We start from the raw sequence: 19,255 nt of genomic DNA on the forward strand, positions 1-19,255 counted from the left end.
CATATTAGGGAGGGTGAGTTTTGTTTTTTGTGGGTACAAAGACAAAAAGAAAGAAAGAAGCAAATGTGTGTTTAGTAAGTCTGTATTACATCATGAGCTCACAAAATAACCATAAATTTCCCCGATCCTTCCTCATCTGAAAAGGGTTTTAGCCACCAAACCAGACATATCCTCAGCTTTCCTTCTCTGGATGATGGAGTCATGACTCATAGTTGGCCCGGCCATTTCTCATAATCAACCCTGGCAACGGTCAGCATGCCCCTTTCGCTCTGATTAAGTCACGGGCCGCACGAGGACAGCGTTAAACAGTGTCAAAGTCAAAAGTCTTCCGTTTGAACCTGCTCCACCCTGGACTTGGCTGGAAGTCAGGGAGGGCACAGTCTATCCGCTCAGATAAATAACGCCTCTGGGATCAGAATTAGGCCAGCTGAGCGGGAGGTGAGTGTAATAGATAGTACTAAATTCTAAAAAGCATGCAAACACATAACACAAAAGCACGAATTGGCAAATAAACGCTCAGTTAGATTTCTTTCTATCCTTCCACAGCTGGAACCTGGCAGCGGGTTTTGCCAAGGGAGACGATATTGTTTCCCCCTCTCTGTCTCCTTCTCGACCATCCTCCGCCCCTTTGCGATATTAGTTTTATTTTTGTGTTGACGCAGCAGCTTGTGTGGGATCTGGTATGTTTTTCTGCTGCTGGCTTCACAGAGCCAAACTTATTATGCTACTTTCGGCTCTCCACGGTCTTGTTTGCTTTATCTTAGCTTCTCGTCGCTTGCCAGGAATGCACTAAAGAAAGACTCGCCTTTACAAACAGATACCAAAAAAAGCTGGCATTTCATCACTGTGGGCTTTTTGTGGCACATAACTTTCATATAGGCATCTTTAATAACATTGGCATTTTCATTTTTACCTCAAAACTGTGAAGTACAGCACCGCACGACCTCGCATTCGATCAAACCAGAGCACAGGAAGTGGGCAAAAAGGGAGTTTTGTCACCGTTCTGAAATAGCCCTGTCACTCACCAAGGTGTGTTTGAAGAGTTATCTATGCAAGCTCGTTCTCAGTAACACTCGGATGCAATTCTATGAAGTTGGGATGAGGAGAATTGGTTTCTTAGGAGAGCTGCAACTTACAGTTCAACTTGACCCTTATGTAACAGACGAGGTAATTTATTGTAACCCACTTAGGAAAGAAAGAGTCCTGTGTAGTGGCTGCAAAGTTCATTATCCTGTGACACTGTTTCTTGGAACTCTCAAGGGTTCTCTCAGTGTTGGAGGTGAGTGTGTGTGTGTGTGTGTGTGACGTGAACGTCTGTACTCCAACTTTGAGGAGGTCACCTCCATAACATCCATGAATCACGCGCAAATCAACACGCCAGGCAGTTACCTCCAGAGCCTTTTTTCATCAACTTACACAGGGTCAAACAAAATACTTTCCTGGGTCATTCTAGATACAGTCAGGGTGCAGACCAGGAGAAACATATAGAGAAACATCTGCGATCATTTCAAAGTTGTTTTTAGGACCATCTGACCTGAGATACTTCATACTTCCTCACTCATTGTCATTGTTGTCATAAAGATATTTCCCTTTTTACTCAAAACGGTTCAGCAAGTTTGTGAATTTGGCCTCTAATTGGTGTGATGTGACAAGACAATGTGTGTATACAGCAGAAGATTAACACACTTGGTGAAGAACCTGACACGTGGTGGAGGGAGGATGAGCCACATGACAGTAGACTAAACATAAACGTAAGGAGTATACATTCAAATCTGAGGGAATGAAGCAGTACTGCATGAGGGGAATTATACATGTTTAAAGTACAACTACTGTAGTGTACTTTCATATTTACTCAAAAGGTGTTGAATTCCAAAAATACTTGGAACTACGTGGCTCTTTCGACCAATTCAATGACAATAATAACTTACAAATTCCAGGCCAACAAAGTACAAGAATCGGTTGAAAGAGCCCCCAGCTCACCTACAAAGTCAAAATGTGCCTTATTCCTTGTTCAGAGGCCACAATGGAAACTGGTCTCTTGGTGCAAATCAAAGGAAAGTTTCTGAACCTTTTCAGGACCTTTTCCTACTTTAGCACCAAGGAACCAGGAAGCATTTCAGTTCAGGAGCTCTGGTTTCCCGTAGAGCAGTATGGACGTCACTCGCTCTAACTTCTATCATCTTCACTGAATTTGAAACATTGTACGATGCAATGGCCTGAACCTCTAAATGCGAAAGTGCTTCGAAACTGGAGTCCCCGCAACCAAAATGGGTCACGTTTCCTTGCTGCAAAACAAAGAAAAGTTTGTGAGATCTTAAAAACGTTGCTGCGGTGAGAAAGTCACTGTGGATGCATCTGTTTCCGATCAGCAGTGATGCCCTGAAAATCAGAAAATTACAAGTCATAATATTATTTCATTACTCTTTATGTGGGCTTTGGTCTCCGGCATTTATTACCCCGTCCATACAGGCTTCAACAAACGCAACATGGACTGTTTGGAGTCGTTTTGCTTTGTCATTCTTCATTTCCCAGGAGCAGCAGGAGGAAGGCCGGAAGCTCCACCCAAACAACCCCCCACCCCCCTCCAACCTCCTTTAACCTGCCGAGTCAAGGCCACGGCGCTCCTCTCCGCTCCTCCCCGCTCCTCTCCGCTCAGCATCACACTACACAACGTGTGCGTTGGCGTTTTGTGTACATGATCTTCCTTCCCCTGAGCTCTACGGGCAGCGGTTCTGGGATATAAATTAGCCTCGTGAAAACTAAATCTCTACCAGTTTCTTCTGCTCCCCCCCCCCCCCCCTTCCTTTTTGTATCTTCTTCCAAAAACCATGCACTCCCACTCCTTCTCGTCCCCCCTCTAGCCAGCCGCCGTCCCCCCACCACCCCCTCCATCTTCTGGGCCCTCTTGCTGACAGCTGGCTCTGATTATGGCTGTGAAAAATGGGGCAGTCACGCCAGCAGTCCTCCCCTCCCCCTCCACCCCCCCAGCATTCCTACAGCATGACTCCGCACTTTCTCCCTGCTGCTGCTAGGCCCGTCTCTGCCTCCCACCCTGCATCCCCCTCTTCTCTCTCTCTCTTTCTCTCTCTCTCTCTCTGTCTTTCCTCAGCTCTCCTCTTCTCTTTCTTTCGGCGACGGGACATCGAGAGAGCCTCACGTTCCTCTTTTTTTACGACGATTCAATCATATTTTCTTAATCCAAGCAAAATAACAGTATCAAGCACAACCCTGCACTACATTAACAGACTGTTTTCAATGTAATTATTCTTCAAGTGTCTTTGCAAAGGTATTCAAGTCGATTTTTCAACCGGAGCTGACAAGGAACAAGCCTCAAAAGTGAACTGTGTGGTTGACACATTAATATCCCAAACATCTATGATGAGAGAACCAGATGTGTTTGGTTGTTTCCTAAGCCAGACCAATCATAAAAAAAGTCTTCATTTTGTCATACTAACAGTTTAATTTTATGAAAACAAGTTCAACAAGTTCAAACAAGCTGTGTGTGGAGATTATTTGAACCTGTTTCAAACACGAAGCAACCTGTTGTGAGTGTCCAGGGGCTTGAGACAAAGACTAAACTAAGACTTAAGATTCTTGTGAGCTATGTTGGTCCATTATTTGTGGTTTACAGGCTTGGCAAGATTTTACATCAAAATATCACAGCATTAACTCTTAACACGTGCTGAATTAAGTCTCAGGAAATACTATATATATCTTGTGTGTGTGTGTGTGCTTGTGTTAGAAGGTGGTTTTGCCAGTGTCAGTACATGTATGGTAATAAAGAATGAGGTCAGGCTTATGCAGCGAGCGATTGTATATGAGACGAGGGGGATTTGTGTCCCGCTGTAATGGATGTCTTAAAAGGGAGTCACACAAGAGGTGGAGGGCGGAGGAGAAGAGAAATCTGAATGGGAGATAACGTAAACTCAAGTCATGTGACGGAGACAGATGGAAGAGATCGCCGGGCCGCAGTTAACAGCCTCACATGTGGCGTAGAATTCAAAAACACGGCCATCCTGCACAAAAACAAACATAATCCATCACAGTCTTGTTCTGCCGTGGTTATGGTACATTACACGACTACATAGCGTGTAGGAGGGCGCCTGGTTTGGGCCATTTTTCTTTCCATATGTACTTATTTGTTTGCCCAGTGTGACAGTGTGAAACCACCACGCTGACATAAGCATAAACAGTGGATGCTGGTTGGGTTCTGTTACACGATCAGATGCACTTTTGCCATTTTTCTTATCCACACACACACACACACACACATACACACCTGCGCCGCTTTGCCAAGCTTTCCGCCTAATATCCCACCGCTCCTGAGTAAGCTCGATACACTGGAAAATCGGCAGCTCGCCTGGAATTCCTAACAGAGTCGCTGTCGTAAAACTTTAAATAGACGGCTGGGGATTTGTTTGCTTCATCAACCAAAACGACGAGGGCATTAACTGATAGTGTTTTTACTATCTGGAGATTAAAACAAAACTTTACAGCTGAATAATGGAGGTAACAAATATACTCAAACTTATCTACAGAGTCCTCCATTTTATTAGATCCACAGTACCGGTGCCAGTAGCAGTGATATGGATACATGATGAATGTTTCTATGCTGAGACTATGGCAGGTAATAAATTCAGATAAGGCATCATCAAAGCTTTTGTGGTATTTAAACTTCAGATATGAACTTTGATGTCTCTCTATTTTCCTTGGTCTAAATTACTTCAAACTCATTATACTAAGCCTCTATCTCAGAAAAATGCCTATTAAAGGGGGCATATTGTGCTCCTATCCTCCCCTCTACTTAATGTAAAATAGTAGCAGTGTGTGTTGAACATTGTCAAAGTTATAAACAAAAGTTTCCAAATACACAATCTCGTAGCTCCTGAATGTTCTTTGGCCGTCAAAGCTGGCCAATCAGACGAGAGCAAGTTTTTTGGGAGGGATACTTAAAGAAACAATACCTAAAACTCCCTGTGATCAGTGTGTGTGCACAGTGGTGCACAGCAGAGTAGCAGAATAGAGGAGGAACAATGTGGTCTTATTTGCCAAAGGTTTCAATATAGGCCCCAAATTGAAAATAACATACCAATCTGAATGGTATGTCCCCTTTCTGGTGAGTTGTTTTCAAAAACAGTTATAATTGGCTAAGTACAGACAATGCTTTCAAGATGAACGAGTGAATGAAATGTCCCTGAGCGCGCAGTCATTTTCCTACCGCCTAAACTGTATTTGCTGCATGTGAACCGGCTTGATAAACTCTGTTTCACCGTCTAACAGGGAGACGGCGTCGTTACAGCGCGATCTGACGGCTGCCGAGGCCAACAGATGCCTTGTGTCAGGTTGCATAAACAAGATGGAACACTTTCATCCATCATGCTGCTGAGCTGGGAGCTCTGGGCTCTCTTATCCGGCTCAAGGCATCTCGTTGAAGCTATGACATTTTCAGGGCGCTGACCTTGATATCGCCCGAGTGTAGATAAATCATGGCTGAATGCTAATCAAATACACAAACACCCTCTTTTTCCCTGACCTCGGAAAAGCGTTTCACCATAATTATTTCACAACACTTTATCACAAGACGCATTTCCTCTAATCGGGTGGAAGTATTCAACTGCTATTCTGAACATTCTTGTGATAGACGTTGTTATTTCACATGACTGCAGCGTGCTAAGGCTATAAAAAGGCAGAGAATTGCATCCTGTGAGTTACAATCACCTCACTTGACACAATAGATCAAAAATCTGACAAAAGGCATTAAAGGTCAAGCCTTTGTGAGTCACACTAAGATATTATAAGTCCGACCTAATGTTTCTAATGCAAGCTTGAGCACGAATCATAAGCCAGCGTTGATGTCATGAGTCAAGATGAAGGTTTGTAGGTGCGAGCATACTTCTGCATAGATCATGACGGATTTCGGTGGTATTTGAACTGTGCACCTTGTGTCGTTTGGTGACTCATGCAGTAGGGAAACGTTGCCCACGGTGGAAGCTCCACTACTGTACTCCACCAGACATTGTCAAGTCCCACCCACACACACTGATATCTGAGCTCCTCACCTGCTCAACGCATTCCATTCACATCACTACATCTCCTATTTGACAATGAACCTCTGCTCCTCTCGGCCATTTGCAGACCAACATTATCGCTTCATTATTTAGACTTTTACCCAGCGGGAAAACACGAGCCAGGTCACAGTGAGCTCCCATGAGCCTCCACCTCATTCAAACAGCTGTGCAGGCTTGGAAGTGAAAGAAAACCGGAGACAGAGAAGTTTTATTAAAACAGTGATTGAGATCTCCATATTAAACACATTAATGGCGGCTGGGATTGAACACAGGTGGGACTCATTTAATCTTCTTTACAACACCTTCACACTTGATTTTGTGTTATCTTTAGATCTGAATGAATATCTGAGTTGGAAACTGACTATCTCTTGTTTTTTTTCTCAAATAAAAGCAGAGCAAAAGTTAAAGGTTAAATGTTTTAAAAGTCATTTCGTAACTCCCTTATTACAAGGTTGAGCAACAGAGCCTGTAGTGAGTTTTATTAAACTTGGCGAAATAGCCAACAGTCAAACAGCAAACAGGCAGCCCTTTGATGCATGTGTACGCCTGGTAAAGTACTTAAAACTATTTATTATGATAACGGAAGTTAAAAATGAAGGATTGGGTTCAACACAAATGGTGTAGTAGGTGGATTTAGCGTTCCCAGTGTTCTTCCCTGTGAGAGTTGAGTTGGAGGGCTTTTGCAGAGTAAACACTGTTAGCAGACAGTTGGAAGGCTTCAGTGAGCAGAGAGGGGGAACTGTTTGGGTGTATTTTGGCAGCCTTTTTTGTGTAGTGTACTGGTAATGGTATGAAAGTGGAGACTGGCAGCTGGGGAGTTTTGGTAAAAGTACCACTCATTACGAGTGGGGTGGGCTGCAAGGGACAATAAACTTTCATTTCTGGGAAAGCCATTGAATTTTACTAGACTTTGTAGAAGCTATAAGCATACAAGAGGAGAAAAAAATGCAAACCAGAAACTATTTAACAAGGACAAAAAGTGTTTCCATATTCAGCTGTCACACAACACGGCTATAATGTGAGCAATTCACTGGGCTGACAGAATCATGTGGGAAGCCATTTGGGCCTGATGTGACACTAATAGTGCTTACTGGAAGTACACATAAACAGCGTGTGCTGTGTATGTTTCTGTGGCCTTGTTAATGACATTCACCCATGACGAAGGCTCAAAGCTTAGTCAGTGCACAACCCATAACAGTTTTGAGTCATTAAAGCATATCACAAACAAGAACACTTACTGATACGTGTTACTGTTTGATCTGTAATAAATATCTGTCTGGAAAGGTCATTTTATCTCACATCAGCTGTCAGATGTTATTGTTTAAAACAATAAAAATGTTCTGCCAATGGCAAAATTACTAATCATGTTCCCAATTAAATTTTCCTTACGCCTGCCTAAAATACAAGCTTTTTGCTTTGAGGAAATATCATGGGACTAGACCGACTGACGTGGTTCAGCAGCGCATCCGGGCTTGAGTCCATACATCACACCCATCCCTGACAGCATTTTGGGACCCAGGGGAGCAGACCCGTGGGTAGTACAGCCTCTGGGACAATCTCCATTGTCCTGTCGGATACAAGTGGCTAAAGCCCAGGAACTGCTCTGGCCTGGATGTTGGACCCTGGCAGCAGAAAATTACGGCTTTGGCTGGGAAAGTCAACCAAATGGGCTGATTCTTTTCATTCAGCCCAAAGGACTCCACACAGCTGCACTTTCTCTCCCTGCCAGGGAAGAAGACAGTCTGAAAGAGAGAGGAGAAAGAGAGGCAGAGTGGGGAACAGTTGGGGGCAGTTGGACTGGACCAATCTGCAAGACCCAGAGGGTAATTTTCTTTAAAGAACCAGCAGCTTGGGCTCATCTTTGACATCAAACTATTTGGGGGCTGTTCTGTGTTTGGGATGTGGGTAACTGCACAAAGTCCCTCAATGTTGTTTTCTTTCAGGGATTGAGAGCACTTTTGCAGAATTATAATCAAAGCGGTGAGACGATGATGTATTTTGGTCCCGTTGGGAAACTGCTGTTTGAGCCTTTTGTCTCTGCTCAACTTGCAAATAAAACTGAGACGGCTCTTTCCGCCACACACTGTACAATCTTTATCCGCATACCTTTAGCATTGCTCATTTCCTCATCATCTTCCATTAAAATGAGGATAGGATACATTTCACGAGCTCAAGAGACGCTGTGGGAGTCACAAAATGTCACAGAGACGAAAAGATTAGATATAACAGAGATTTTCTCCTCAGGAGGACAGGCCAAGGTGCAGTTTTACAGAGAATAATCTTTTAATGACGCCCAGGCACCTGTTACTCACCACGAAAAACCGCCTACATCTTTTCTTGCGGAACACTGTCAAGACATTGTCTTACCGAAACCATATTTACTAACCACACGATGGAAAAAGAGCAATCCGTGGAACCCAAGATAGACACGTCTGGCTGTAATGTATTCATTAGGCTGCAGATAACTCAAACCTGCAGCGCTGTGCCGGGAATAGAGACAGACCCAAAGCTGGGCCGCAGGTTTTAATAATACATAAATCACATGCCCACAATGAGAAGAAACATTGCATCAAAGAGCCAGTTTGGAACGGCTCGCAAATGATCATCATTTAATCAAACACACGCTCACTAAATGCTTTACAGGGCCTCATTTACACCAGGCAAGCTGTTGTCAAACACCAAATATGACAAAGTGAGAATCCTCATTGACGGCATCTGGGGAAATATCAATACTGGAGCCAACGCTGTCACGGGAGAAAGGACAAGTCCAACTCAATAAATCGGCGCAGATAAGTGTGAGAAAAGTGGGCAGGGTCACTCAGGCAGTTGGCTTTGTGTATTGTCCAGAGCCGGACACATGGACTGTGTAATTCTAGTCCAAGACTTGACCACACAGAGCTGGTTGTGAGGTCTGTGAGTGCTGCAGAATGGAGACAGATGGGACAGAGCAAGACTTTTTTGGGGGGCGAGAGAATGCCTGCCACTGTTCCTATGGTATACAAAGCCCATTGATTTTTCCTGTGTTTAGTGAGAAGCTGAGGAATATCTCATTTCAGCGTCCGCCGCATGGTCATGACACCTGGACTAGGGTCAGGTCCAGTCCCCAACGTGTGGACGCTGAGCCTAGAGGGACCGGGCACAGCTAGGGGCAGATTCCTAACCCTCCTTCTCTAAGTCCGTACACAGCTGGGGAACGATGGTATACCGTCTTTTCTTCAGCTGAAGTCATCATCAAATGTCTACAACTTGATGGATTTGACCTGTGCTTTTTTCCCTTTGCAACCCCTAATGTGTGAGCGGAGTGCCAAAGTCTCTCTTCCCATGAGCCTTCTGGACAGACGGAAAGATTGTTCCTCAGGAAACGCGGGTCAGGAAGTCAGAGGAGGAAACTGGCCTTTCGTTCTAAATGCAACCCTCCTCAAGAGACCAGTGCGTCAGCAGAGAATTAGACAGTAAATCTTCCCTAAAACGCCGACCTTCACAATTCACCCCTCACTCTCGTGTTTTGTTGCTATTTTTACAACCCCACATTTAACGAAAACATCATTATTCTTCTATTTCACTGTGAATTGGCACCGGTGGGGGCCAAAGACGCTCATTTCCAAGATGGTGGTGTTTGTTTTGAAATACGCTGGTGATTGTAATGCTGTGACGTGTTGAAGCTTTCCAAATGAGCCAAGGCCCGCATTGATGCCGCATCCCACCCAGTATGAGATGAAGGGCAGTGGAAGTTAGCGGATGGTATCTTGGAGCGTTTCATGGGAACAACATCACCAAGAGCAGTTGGTGGTAGACCACTAACAATGCTGTGGCTACTCTTATGGACAATTAATTGCTCTTCGTTCTTATTTTCCTCCCTCCTTGCCTTCTCTATAGCTCTCTCTCCCACCCTCCCTCTCTTCCTCTGAGGGTGCTTTCACCCTGCAGCAAAAACATGGGTAGAGAAAGACGACCACAGTCTTCCCAGCTTGTCCCATATGAATTTGGCAAACATACCATGAGACATGAAAGGAGGCAATCACCACGTCCCGGTTGTCAGAACTTATACAGACAAGAACCGGATAGCAGAAATTGGGATGTGGGGAGAGAATGCATACAGAAACTAAACCCACAGAGTGTCACCGGGAACGCAGGCCGACACATGACAACATGTTCAAGACATCAAACCATGTTTAGCTTGAGCTTGGCTATACTTCACTGCTGATTACTCAACCCCAGCAGGCTGATTAGCTGCTCTGACAGCGTTATGAAAGATGTGCTCGACTGGAACTCTCAAGCTGGGAAAAATAGGAAGTTATGTGTGCTTTATGTGAAATAAGGCTTTCAATGGCTCATCAAATGTCACCAAAAGTTCTCTGGTGCTCTTTTGACGGTAATAAGGACGCAGATTAAACAGAGGTTTTCTTCTAAAGGAGGTAATATACAGCACAGTGCGCAGTTTACAATACAAGTAGGTGTTTCTGTATGGGTGTTTGTTATTTCAAAACAGAGACCAAAACTGGAAAATGAATTTTGAATGCCAAAAATTACAATCACTGAGTCACTGGTATTTATTAACAAACGTATTAAAGCCCTAAAAATATCCCGAAGCAGTAAAATCCCTACTTGCTACACCTATAATGAACCTGTAATTAACCAGGGATGTGGTGCAGCACAGCTCATGACTATTGCACTAGGGTGTGCATTTGTGTTTCTCACTGATACGCCTGTCAGTGGAAATGCTGATTACACAATAAGCAGCCTTGTGCTGGAAAGTAATTCACCTAAATTTCATACAAGGAAAGAGCTGTGTGAGAGTCAGTCCACTACACCGGCCCTGCCTGTCTAATATTAGAAATTCTCACTAAAGGTGTGACCATGCTGATAGTCCAAATTTAAGCTTTAAGTAAATATGGATACACTTAAAATAACCATACTTTACACAGTGAGGGGAATAAATAGGAAATGCAGTTGATGCAACAACATAGAAAAGGAAGAAATCTGCCCTCTGTTGGTCACAAGTACAAACTGCTCCCATGGTAAGCTCTGACATGCAGTTACCACTAACAACATCACTTTTTGTCTTTCTCTCCAACGTCTTTCATCTCCTGTCCTGATAGATAAAATTTAATATCCTCTCATACCACTTAAACATTATCAGTGACCTCAGGCCTCATCCCGATCCTCCCTTCCTCAGAGGGGGGATCATCAGAGAAGACAGCGCAGGAGGCAGAAATCAAAACATCCAGGCTGAGGAGTGAGTGACTGCAGCTCCAGCAGAGACTGATGGGGCCTACAAGCAAAGGAGGACAGCCTTGACCTTGTGGAGCACACATTTGAAATAATCAAGAGCGAAACTCTCCTGACAGAGAAACTCCATCAGCGCCGAGCGGAAAATGCTGCCTGGGGAGCCGAGGCACAACTTTTTTCACAACTGATTTTCCTCTTCCAGTCATGTGTCACAATGGGAGTCAATGGAATCGCTGGAAAGAAAAGCTCATAAACATTCACCACTATTTATGCGCAGTGTAAAGGGAGGATGTTGATTTATATCTCTCCTTAACGTTGCCAATCAGTCAATCCTAAAACATTACCACAGACACGCTAGCCTCAAAAAATCAAAAATCCTGTTAATACTTCTGAAACGACGATGCTGCTTTTTATTTTTGGGAAAATCTTACAATGAAAATGGGATAGAGATGAAAACCTAAAAGCAAACTAAATGTTGTAAAAAGGAACAGTCAAAGGGTGTCAGGTAAGGTTTGCAGTTGTGGAAATGTGCTGTCTCTCTCTAAACAGGAACTCATATGACATTATCCCCTGAGAGAGCAGCCTGATTCTTCTCTTTTTTTTTGGTTGCTTTTTTTTTGCTTTTTGGCAGGAAACAGGTGCCTCCTCCTGAACCTTGAAGGAGAATTGAGTAGCACAATATCAAGCCTGCACGGAATACATCTGAGAGTATTAAAGTAAACAACTATAGTATGGGTTTTTATTAAGGCCAAGGCCCGACAAAGAGGCCATTTCCAGAGGAATCAGAGGGCTTATAGTTGAGCTTTAGGCCTTGTTGATGTTTTCTTCATAAGTAAATCTGAAAGAGTATTTACTGCGAAGCTTCCCGCATTGATATGTAATCCCCGCACGTTTATTGCACTTAAATAAACTCTGACTCAGATTCTGTTTAATGTGTAGCCTATTAGGAGATTTTTAGGGTCATTGCACACCAGCTACAAGTTTTTCTATCTCTGAAAAATGGTGTGATTCCCCTCCAAAGACTCTGCTGTAGTTATGGCCTTAGAGGGGGACAATCGATCTGATCCACTTAATCAATCAGTGACAAGGCCTTTGAACTGCAGACGTGATTTCCAGCAAGTCTGTCATCCCACCCTGTCGTCTGTGAAAACACTCCAGGGGGAGATTACTCCACACAGCTCTGGCTCATAAAACTCTTTTAATGTTACAACACACACCCTCATTCCTCGCTGACTCGGCTGGCTCCCCCGTCCAAAATAACTCTGTTAGTAAAATAAATCGTTACATATCCAACTAGATTTCTCACTGCTGCGCCGATCTAAGGAAGAGTCCAAACTTATGGGGAGGATAAATAACGGGCCTCCCAGAAACCATTACCAAGAGGTGTGTATCTGCGTCTGAGTTTCTATGTGACTTTAAGTGTGAAAACAACTTCCACTGCCTTCACCGGGGCTGCACAACATGAGACAAAGCTCTCCACCCCCTGCGTGGCTCCTGTATAGGGGAAAAAAGGAGGAAGGGGAAAGGGAATGTTTTGCTTCTCTCTCCGCCCCTCTTCCCTCACCTCCCCAGGGCAGTGCTGTGTAGTAATAAACGTCCCCCATAAATCTCCCCCTCACGCCATACCCTCCTCCAAGCTTCTTCTTTTTTTGTTTTTTTTGTTAACAGCTTCTTTTCTTCTCCCCCAACCTTGCCTTCTTTTCCCTCTCCTTTTCTATTGCAACCCAACCCTGACATTGACTCTGCACATGGCCCATGGCTGCGCCGTCATAGATTCAGAGGGAGGGAGAGAAAGAGAGAGAGAGAGAGAGAGAGAGAGAGAGAGAGAGAGAGAGAAAGAGAGAGAGAGGGAGGGAGGAAGGGAGGGGATGCACCACAATAGGTTTGTATAGATTACACTCTCTGCCCGTCTCTTTTATTATAAGTAGCTGCATTGTGACTGACTGTGGTTGAATCTGGTGAGATCACTCGTGTATCAGGTTATCGCCTACCTGTTGGAATGAAACGCATCCATGTACGTTTTCTACTGGGGTTGTATTCAGGGAGTAAAAGAAGAAGAGGGGAGCCATAATAACAGCCGTAAAAAAAAAAAAAAAAAGGAAAAAAAAAGTGAGAGAAAAAAAACCTTTAACGGGTAAATAACCGCGGGGTTGGAAAGGGTTAAAGAACTGCGGCTGCCTGAATTCACCGGAAAGTCCCACAATGTGACGTTACAGTCCAGCAATTAAGAGTAAATTAATTACAGAGTAGTGGATGGTAGCTGAACGCCTGAGGATAGTGCAGAGTAACGCCTCCCAGTAAACAAGCCAGACTGTTTAAGCAGCAGACCTCCATACCAAGGAAAAAAGATGTGGGTATTATGAAACAACCACTGGCCTATAAAAATATCTGATAGTAGGCTAACCAGTCCTGCCAGAGTTGATGTGTTAAAATTAAGACCCCTGTAGCAAATTAGTACAGTGTATCTATAGTATCTGTAGTAGCTTTATAATTAGAGCACCACCATCCTTCCTTATTTTTAGTGGCGTCTGGCCTCATTTTTATTTTTTTTTCACATGTATGCTTTCTATTGTGTTCTTCTTGTTTATCCAACGGGTTGAACTGAACTGAGTTGTGTTTGACTTTTTATGACTCGCTGAAGGCAAATTCAAACAACAAACCCAACTTTTGTTGCTGAATTCGTGAAAACAACTGAATTGATTGACAAGTTTTGAGCCTGAACAATGTGGACAGGAACTGTATAAATAAATGGTTGTGTATCTAGGTTTTATCTATCTATCTATCTATCTATCTATCTATCTATCTATCTATCTATCTATCTATCTATCTATCTATCTATGAAGTTAGTATGGAGTTGTTGTTGTTTTAATAAAAGTCTATAAGTGTTTAGTGTGCATACTGAGTGCAACAGTGTGTGTGTGTGTGTGTGTGTAGTAATGTCAAACAAACTAAACCAAGAAGAAGGGAAAGAGAGGGGGGGAAAGTTATTTGAAAGTATCCGCCCAGTCCTCAGGCTCCTCCTGCCCGCGATTATAAAGCAAATGTCGGGGCTGGTGCGGGGCAGAGGGGGAGTTCTGCAGGGTCAAAAACACGCAGGAGCTGCGAATCAGAAAACTCGGCAGACCTGCGCAACTTTATTCCACGCACACCTTTTTTTTTCCTTCCTTACCTTTAAGTTGTCTTCGTCGCTGCAAAGATGACCACGACCGTGGTGTCGCCATTCTTCGACTTCGAAGTTATGAACAAGGTTAGCTTCAAAACTTTTTTCTTCCTCTTCTTCTTCCCTCCCTCGCCATTTGCACTCTCGCGCTGTTGTTAGCCTGTTAGCAGCGTGAGATAGCCGCTGTGCTGGAATGAGGCGCTGCACGTTCGCGGCCCTGCGGCTCAAACGTTGCTTGTGTTGTTGTTTTCTGTGGTTCTTTTTCTCGCACTTTCTAACTTTTCCTCCTGCTTGAACTCATCTGTTTACTCGCCCACGCGTGGTTTCCCGTCTCGGCCTCGTGTCACGCTCTTAATTTCGCTGTGAAAAAAGTGCGTAGAAGACTGGCGGCAACTTATTAAGTAGGCATACGGTTACGCTTTTTTATATTCAACATGTGCCACATCAGCGAACGTCATGGTTTTTGGCTCGTTGATTTGAACCTTGAACGATGGCGTCTTAGTGGTGAAACTATCACAAACGTTATTTAATGAACTTTTACTGAAGCGAGAGCACTTTTGCGCCTCTTTTTAACGCTTGTCTGAAAGCTGAACTGTCTGCCTCTAACTGTTTCCTGCTCTTGGGTTGTTGTTTTCTATGGCATATAAGTAATGTTTGTTTTGTTGGGAAGTCAAGTTAAGGACGTATGTATCTTGTTACACATGCGTACTTACGTGTTTTTGTGAGGGAGCGACTTATCTTGTGAAACACTCTGTTATATTTTATTCTGCGTCAGCTCATATGGCCTTATAACCTGGTAAAGATTAATCAGATTCGTCGCTAGTTCAGATGTTTATTGGGTTGCAGACTCTTTGTGAGGGACGCTAAAGCACTTTCATTATGTTTCAAATGATGCAGGCTCTTTTGTAGCTTCCACCAGCCCACTGCCCTCTCATGTGCTGCTGCTGCTCCATTTACTAAACAGGCACACATTCCTCACCAGGGCAACTTGCCAAACCAGCTGCTGTTCTATAGGCCTGTATCCGCTCGTGTTGTTAGAGCCAAAAAGAACACAGTCATGCAACAGGAGTGTGAGGCTTTTTCCCCCCCTAGTCTCCAGCCGACCAGCCCTTTTGAAACCAGAGCCATAAAAATGCTGCCGGTCTTAGATAAGCTCTTATTGCTATTCTGATTACATGTTTTTTTCTTTTTGTCTTATTTCTTCAGAACAACAAACTGCTCAACTTTAACAACAACCTGGGCAGCCCTCATCCCATGTCTGTCCCTTGCACTGGCACCAACGTGCCCCTCTCCAGCCCCGCCGGAGCCCTGCTGGACAGGAAGGCGGTGGGGTCTCCCTCAGTGGGAGGTGTGTACCAGCGGCGGCACTCTGTCAGCAGCACAAAGTTCAACCAGAACCAGTTTCTGAACAGCCTGAAGGCAGCGGACCACTCCTCACTCATCTCAGGGTTTGGCAATGCCAGCAACAACAAGGAGAACCGCCTGCGGGACCGCTCCTTCTCTGAGACCGGTGAGAGGCTGTTAAACAAGTGCCTGGGCCCTGCTAGCCCCACCACCGGCAGCAGCCAAGTCAACTCCAGCCGTTACAAGACAGAGCTCTGCAGGCCTTTTGAGGAGAACGGTGCCTGCAAGTATGGCGACAAATGCCAGTTTGCTCACGGAATCCATGAACTGCGCAGCCTGAGCCGCCATCCCAAATACAAAACTGAGCTGTGCCGCACCTTCCACACCATTGGTTTCTGCCCATATGGGCCTCGCTGCCATTTCATCCACAATGCTGAGGAGCGCCGTGGACCTCCCCAACCGTCCTCCCCTCTTCACTCTTCCAACAAGATGGAGAGGCCTCGACTGCAGCACAGCTACAGCTTTGCAGGGTTCTCCAGCTCAGGCGGGCTGAGAGACAGCCCCACCTCGGTCACCCCTCCACCCATGTTCTTCCCTGATGAGGTCCCAGACTGGCCCAGCAGTAACCCCTTCACCTACTCCAGCCAGGAGCTGGCCAACCTGTTTGGGCCCAGCCTCGGTGCTGGTCCTGTAGGCACAGAGCCCAACAACCCTGCACCTCCCTCTCCAACAAGCACACCTTACTTTTTCAGACCCATGTTGGAGTCCCCTCAGATGTTCGAGTCTCCATCCAGCCCTCCTGACTCTCTGTCAGACCAAGAGGGCTACCAGAGCAGCTCTGGAGGCAGCCTGAGTGGCTCTGAGTCCCCCACGCTGGACACCACCCGCCGTCTTCCAATCTTCAGCCGCCTTTCTATCTCCGATGACTAGACTGCACACCAGTGACTTTAAAGTTCAATGACAGAAAGAGAACACGGCACTCCCCTCTACCTCTAACCCTTTCCTTAGCTTCCCTATCTCCTTCGCAAAACACCGTGTTATATCCTAGTTAGCAGTATAAGGATGTAGTCAATTAAGGGAACTCAATCAATTCAGTATATCATTACATCCATATGAATTCTCACAGCAAGGTTGTATAGTACCCCACCATGTGTCATAGTGCCAAAAAAGGAGAGGAAATTGAACAATGAAAACCATGAGAACAAGACTGTTTTGCCAGGTGCCACTTGTTTTTTGTTCATTTGTTCTTGAATGTGTAGCAGCACAAGTGGCCTTGGAATGGGGAGTGCGTTGCACTAACCCCCGACCCCCCCCATCTCCCTCTCTCCTTCTCCTCCCCCCTCCCGCCGACGATACCACTTCCCCTGAGCTAGCTAGAGGGTGCTCACTGACATAACTGTAGATCTGCCACAGCCGTTCCTAAAAAGACTGAGGAAAGACAAAAAAGGAAAAAGACCCTGAGACGATATGAATAGATTTTAAACAGGAAAAAGTGCCTGGGGCGGTTTTCTGCATGTGTTTAGGGTGAACGGACTACTGTTAGTTTTTTTTTTTTTTTTTTTTTTTGTTCTTTCTCATTTGCCCCTCCTCTCTCCCTCCCTCTCCCCTTCACGGTTCTCCTCAAACCCCGTCTTATGTAATTGTGGACTGGGTGAGTCTGCAGGAAGGACTTTGAACTGGAAGTTGGTTTATGTTTCCCCCCCCTAAGTTTTCTCCTCCTGTTGCTGGTCACTGGCTCTTTTGGGAAGGAAGTCTCCACATCTAACTGATCATTAAACCTATAAGACTTTGTCCCACTTCTCCACCCACCCCCGACCCCCCACCACCCCTCTCCAATCCGCGCCGATCTGCAGGCAGTGGGGAATTCCAGCATTCCCATGGTGCAGTTCTACATCCTGCGACTTGATGAGATCGGATCTCCAAGCTATTTTACTATACTTCCCCCACCCACCCACACTTTAGAACCTGTTCCTAGGAGCAGTCTGTACTCATTACATCCCTTTGCTTTTATTTGATAATTATTTTTTATTAATGTTATTATTACGGTTATTATTGTTTGAAAACTTTCCAGACAGAAGGTTTGCTTGTCACTGCTTATTTAACTTATCAAAACATATTTATTGGTGATCATATGCATTTTTTGTTAATTTTGTTTTGTATTTATCTGGATAATGAACAATAGAATATATTTTCTTTTATGTTAAATTATGATCTTCCATATTAATCTAAAGATTGTGAAGACGTTTTGTCAGTTTTCCTTTTTTCACAGTTTAATATATTGTACTTCAATGACTTTTGTTCTGCAACTACACTTTGTCAAAATGAAACTTAATTTAAAGCAAAAAAAAAATGCAAAAAAAGATGTTTTGCGTTTTGATTATTTATTGTAGATCTTTTTTTCTTACTCCCTCTCATTGGACTGCAATTTCATCTAAACTCGATTTACTTGTATTCATTCCTGATTGTTATTCCTTTTTACACCCCACAGTAATCTGACAGTGACAGTACCAAAACTGTTATTACACGAAATCAACGTTTTGTTTGACCATTGGCCACGTCTCAGGTGGTTGTCCCACTTATCCCAGTGCTTGGGTGCGCGGCAGGAATAAAGGGGGTGCTACGAGACCTCAAACGCCACTCTTTGGTCTCAGTTACATTGGGGTCGGTTCTGTTCTTACACGGACACCCAGACCGTTATTACAAGCAATAGCTGTGACCAAATGGGTTGAGGAAAGGAATTCTGTTTTCTCTTCAAAAATCTGATTGGACGCTTGACGCACTTGGCTCGGCCCCTCTTGACCATTCAAAGTGCCTCGTTGAATACATTCCAGGTAGCCGCGGCTTTCTTTCCTTTTTATATTTGATAATGGAGGACAATTACCTTTTTAAGTGACTCGCTCTGTGTCGCGTTGAAAGAGGGCGGAACAGATTTGACACAAAGAAAGTAAAACTGTTGAATGTATTTTTTCAGCCATGGTTTTTTTTTCACTACAGTAATTTCTGTGAGTTTATATAAAAACCTGTTTCTTCTCTTTTGTAAGTATTGATTGCAGTTAAGTCAATAAACCCCGTATTTTTTGAAACGTTATTCTGTGTAATGACTTGTGTACAATAGTTCTTTCATGGGAAGCCGGGTGCAGATGCAGACATACACCTTATTCAGCTCAAGTAAACACATCTGTCTTGTTTTCACTCAGGCAACATGTCAGGGCAGCAAGATGTTGGGTTGAAACGGTGTCTGCCGTGCTATGTAGATTAAGTTTCAAATGCCTTTTCTCTTTATCAGGTCACTCATTATTCACACTTTGAATTGATCTTCTCAAATAACCTTATTGAGGTTACGAGTAGAAAGCCAGACTGTCTTAATGTGTGCATAATGCAGGACTGTAGGGAGTTTAACTGTGTGAAAGGTCCAAACTAAGGTGACACAACCCTCAAAATGGGAAATAGAAGC

General features: G+C 44.3%; 1 protein-coding gene across 1 annotated transcript; it reads left to right on the forward strand.

Moving 5' to 3' along the window:
- The first annotated feature begins 14,339 nt into the window (after positions 1-14,339).
- zfp36l1a (zinc finger protein 36, C3H type-like 1a) lies at positions 14,340-18,889 on the forward strand. Its single transcript, XM_076157329.1, has 2 exons — positions 14,340-14,544; positions 15,664-18,889. The coding sequence occupies exons 1-2, from the start codon at positions 14,494-14,496 to the stop codon at positions 16,729-16,731; spliced, it is 1,119 nt and encodes a 372-aa protein (XP_076013444.1). The 5' UTR covers positions 14,340-14,493; the 3' UTR covers positions 16,732-18,889.
- The last annotated feature ends 366 nt before the right edge of the window (positions 18,890-19,255 follow it).

This window comes from Genypterus blacodes, unplaced genomic scaffold (assembly GCF_046128005.1).
Source record: "Genypterus blacodes isolate CSIRO-AG114 ecotype Tasmania unplaced genomic scaffold, CSIRO-AGI_Gbla_v1 ptg000073l_1, whole genome shotgun sequence".
Classification (NCBI taxonomy): domain Eukaryota; kingdom Metazoa; phylum Chordata; class Actinopteri; order Ophidiiformes; family Ophidiidae; genus Genypterus; species Genypterus blacodes.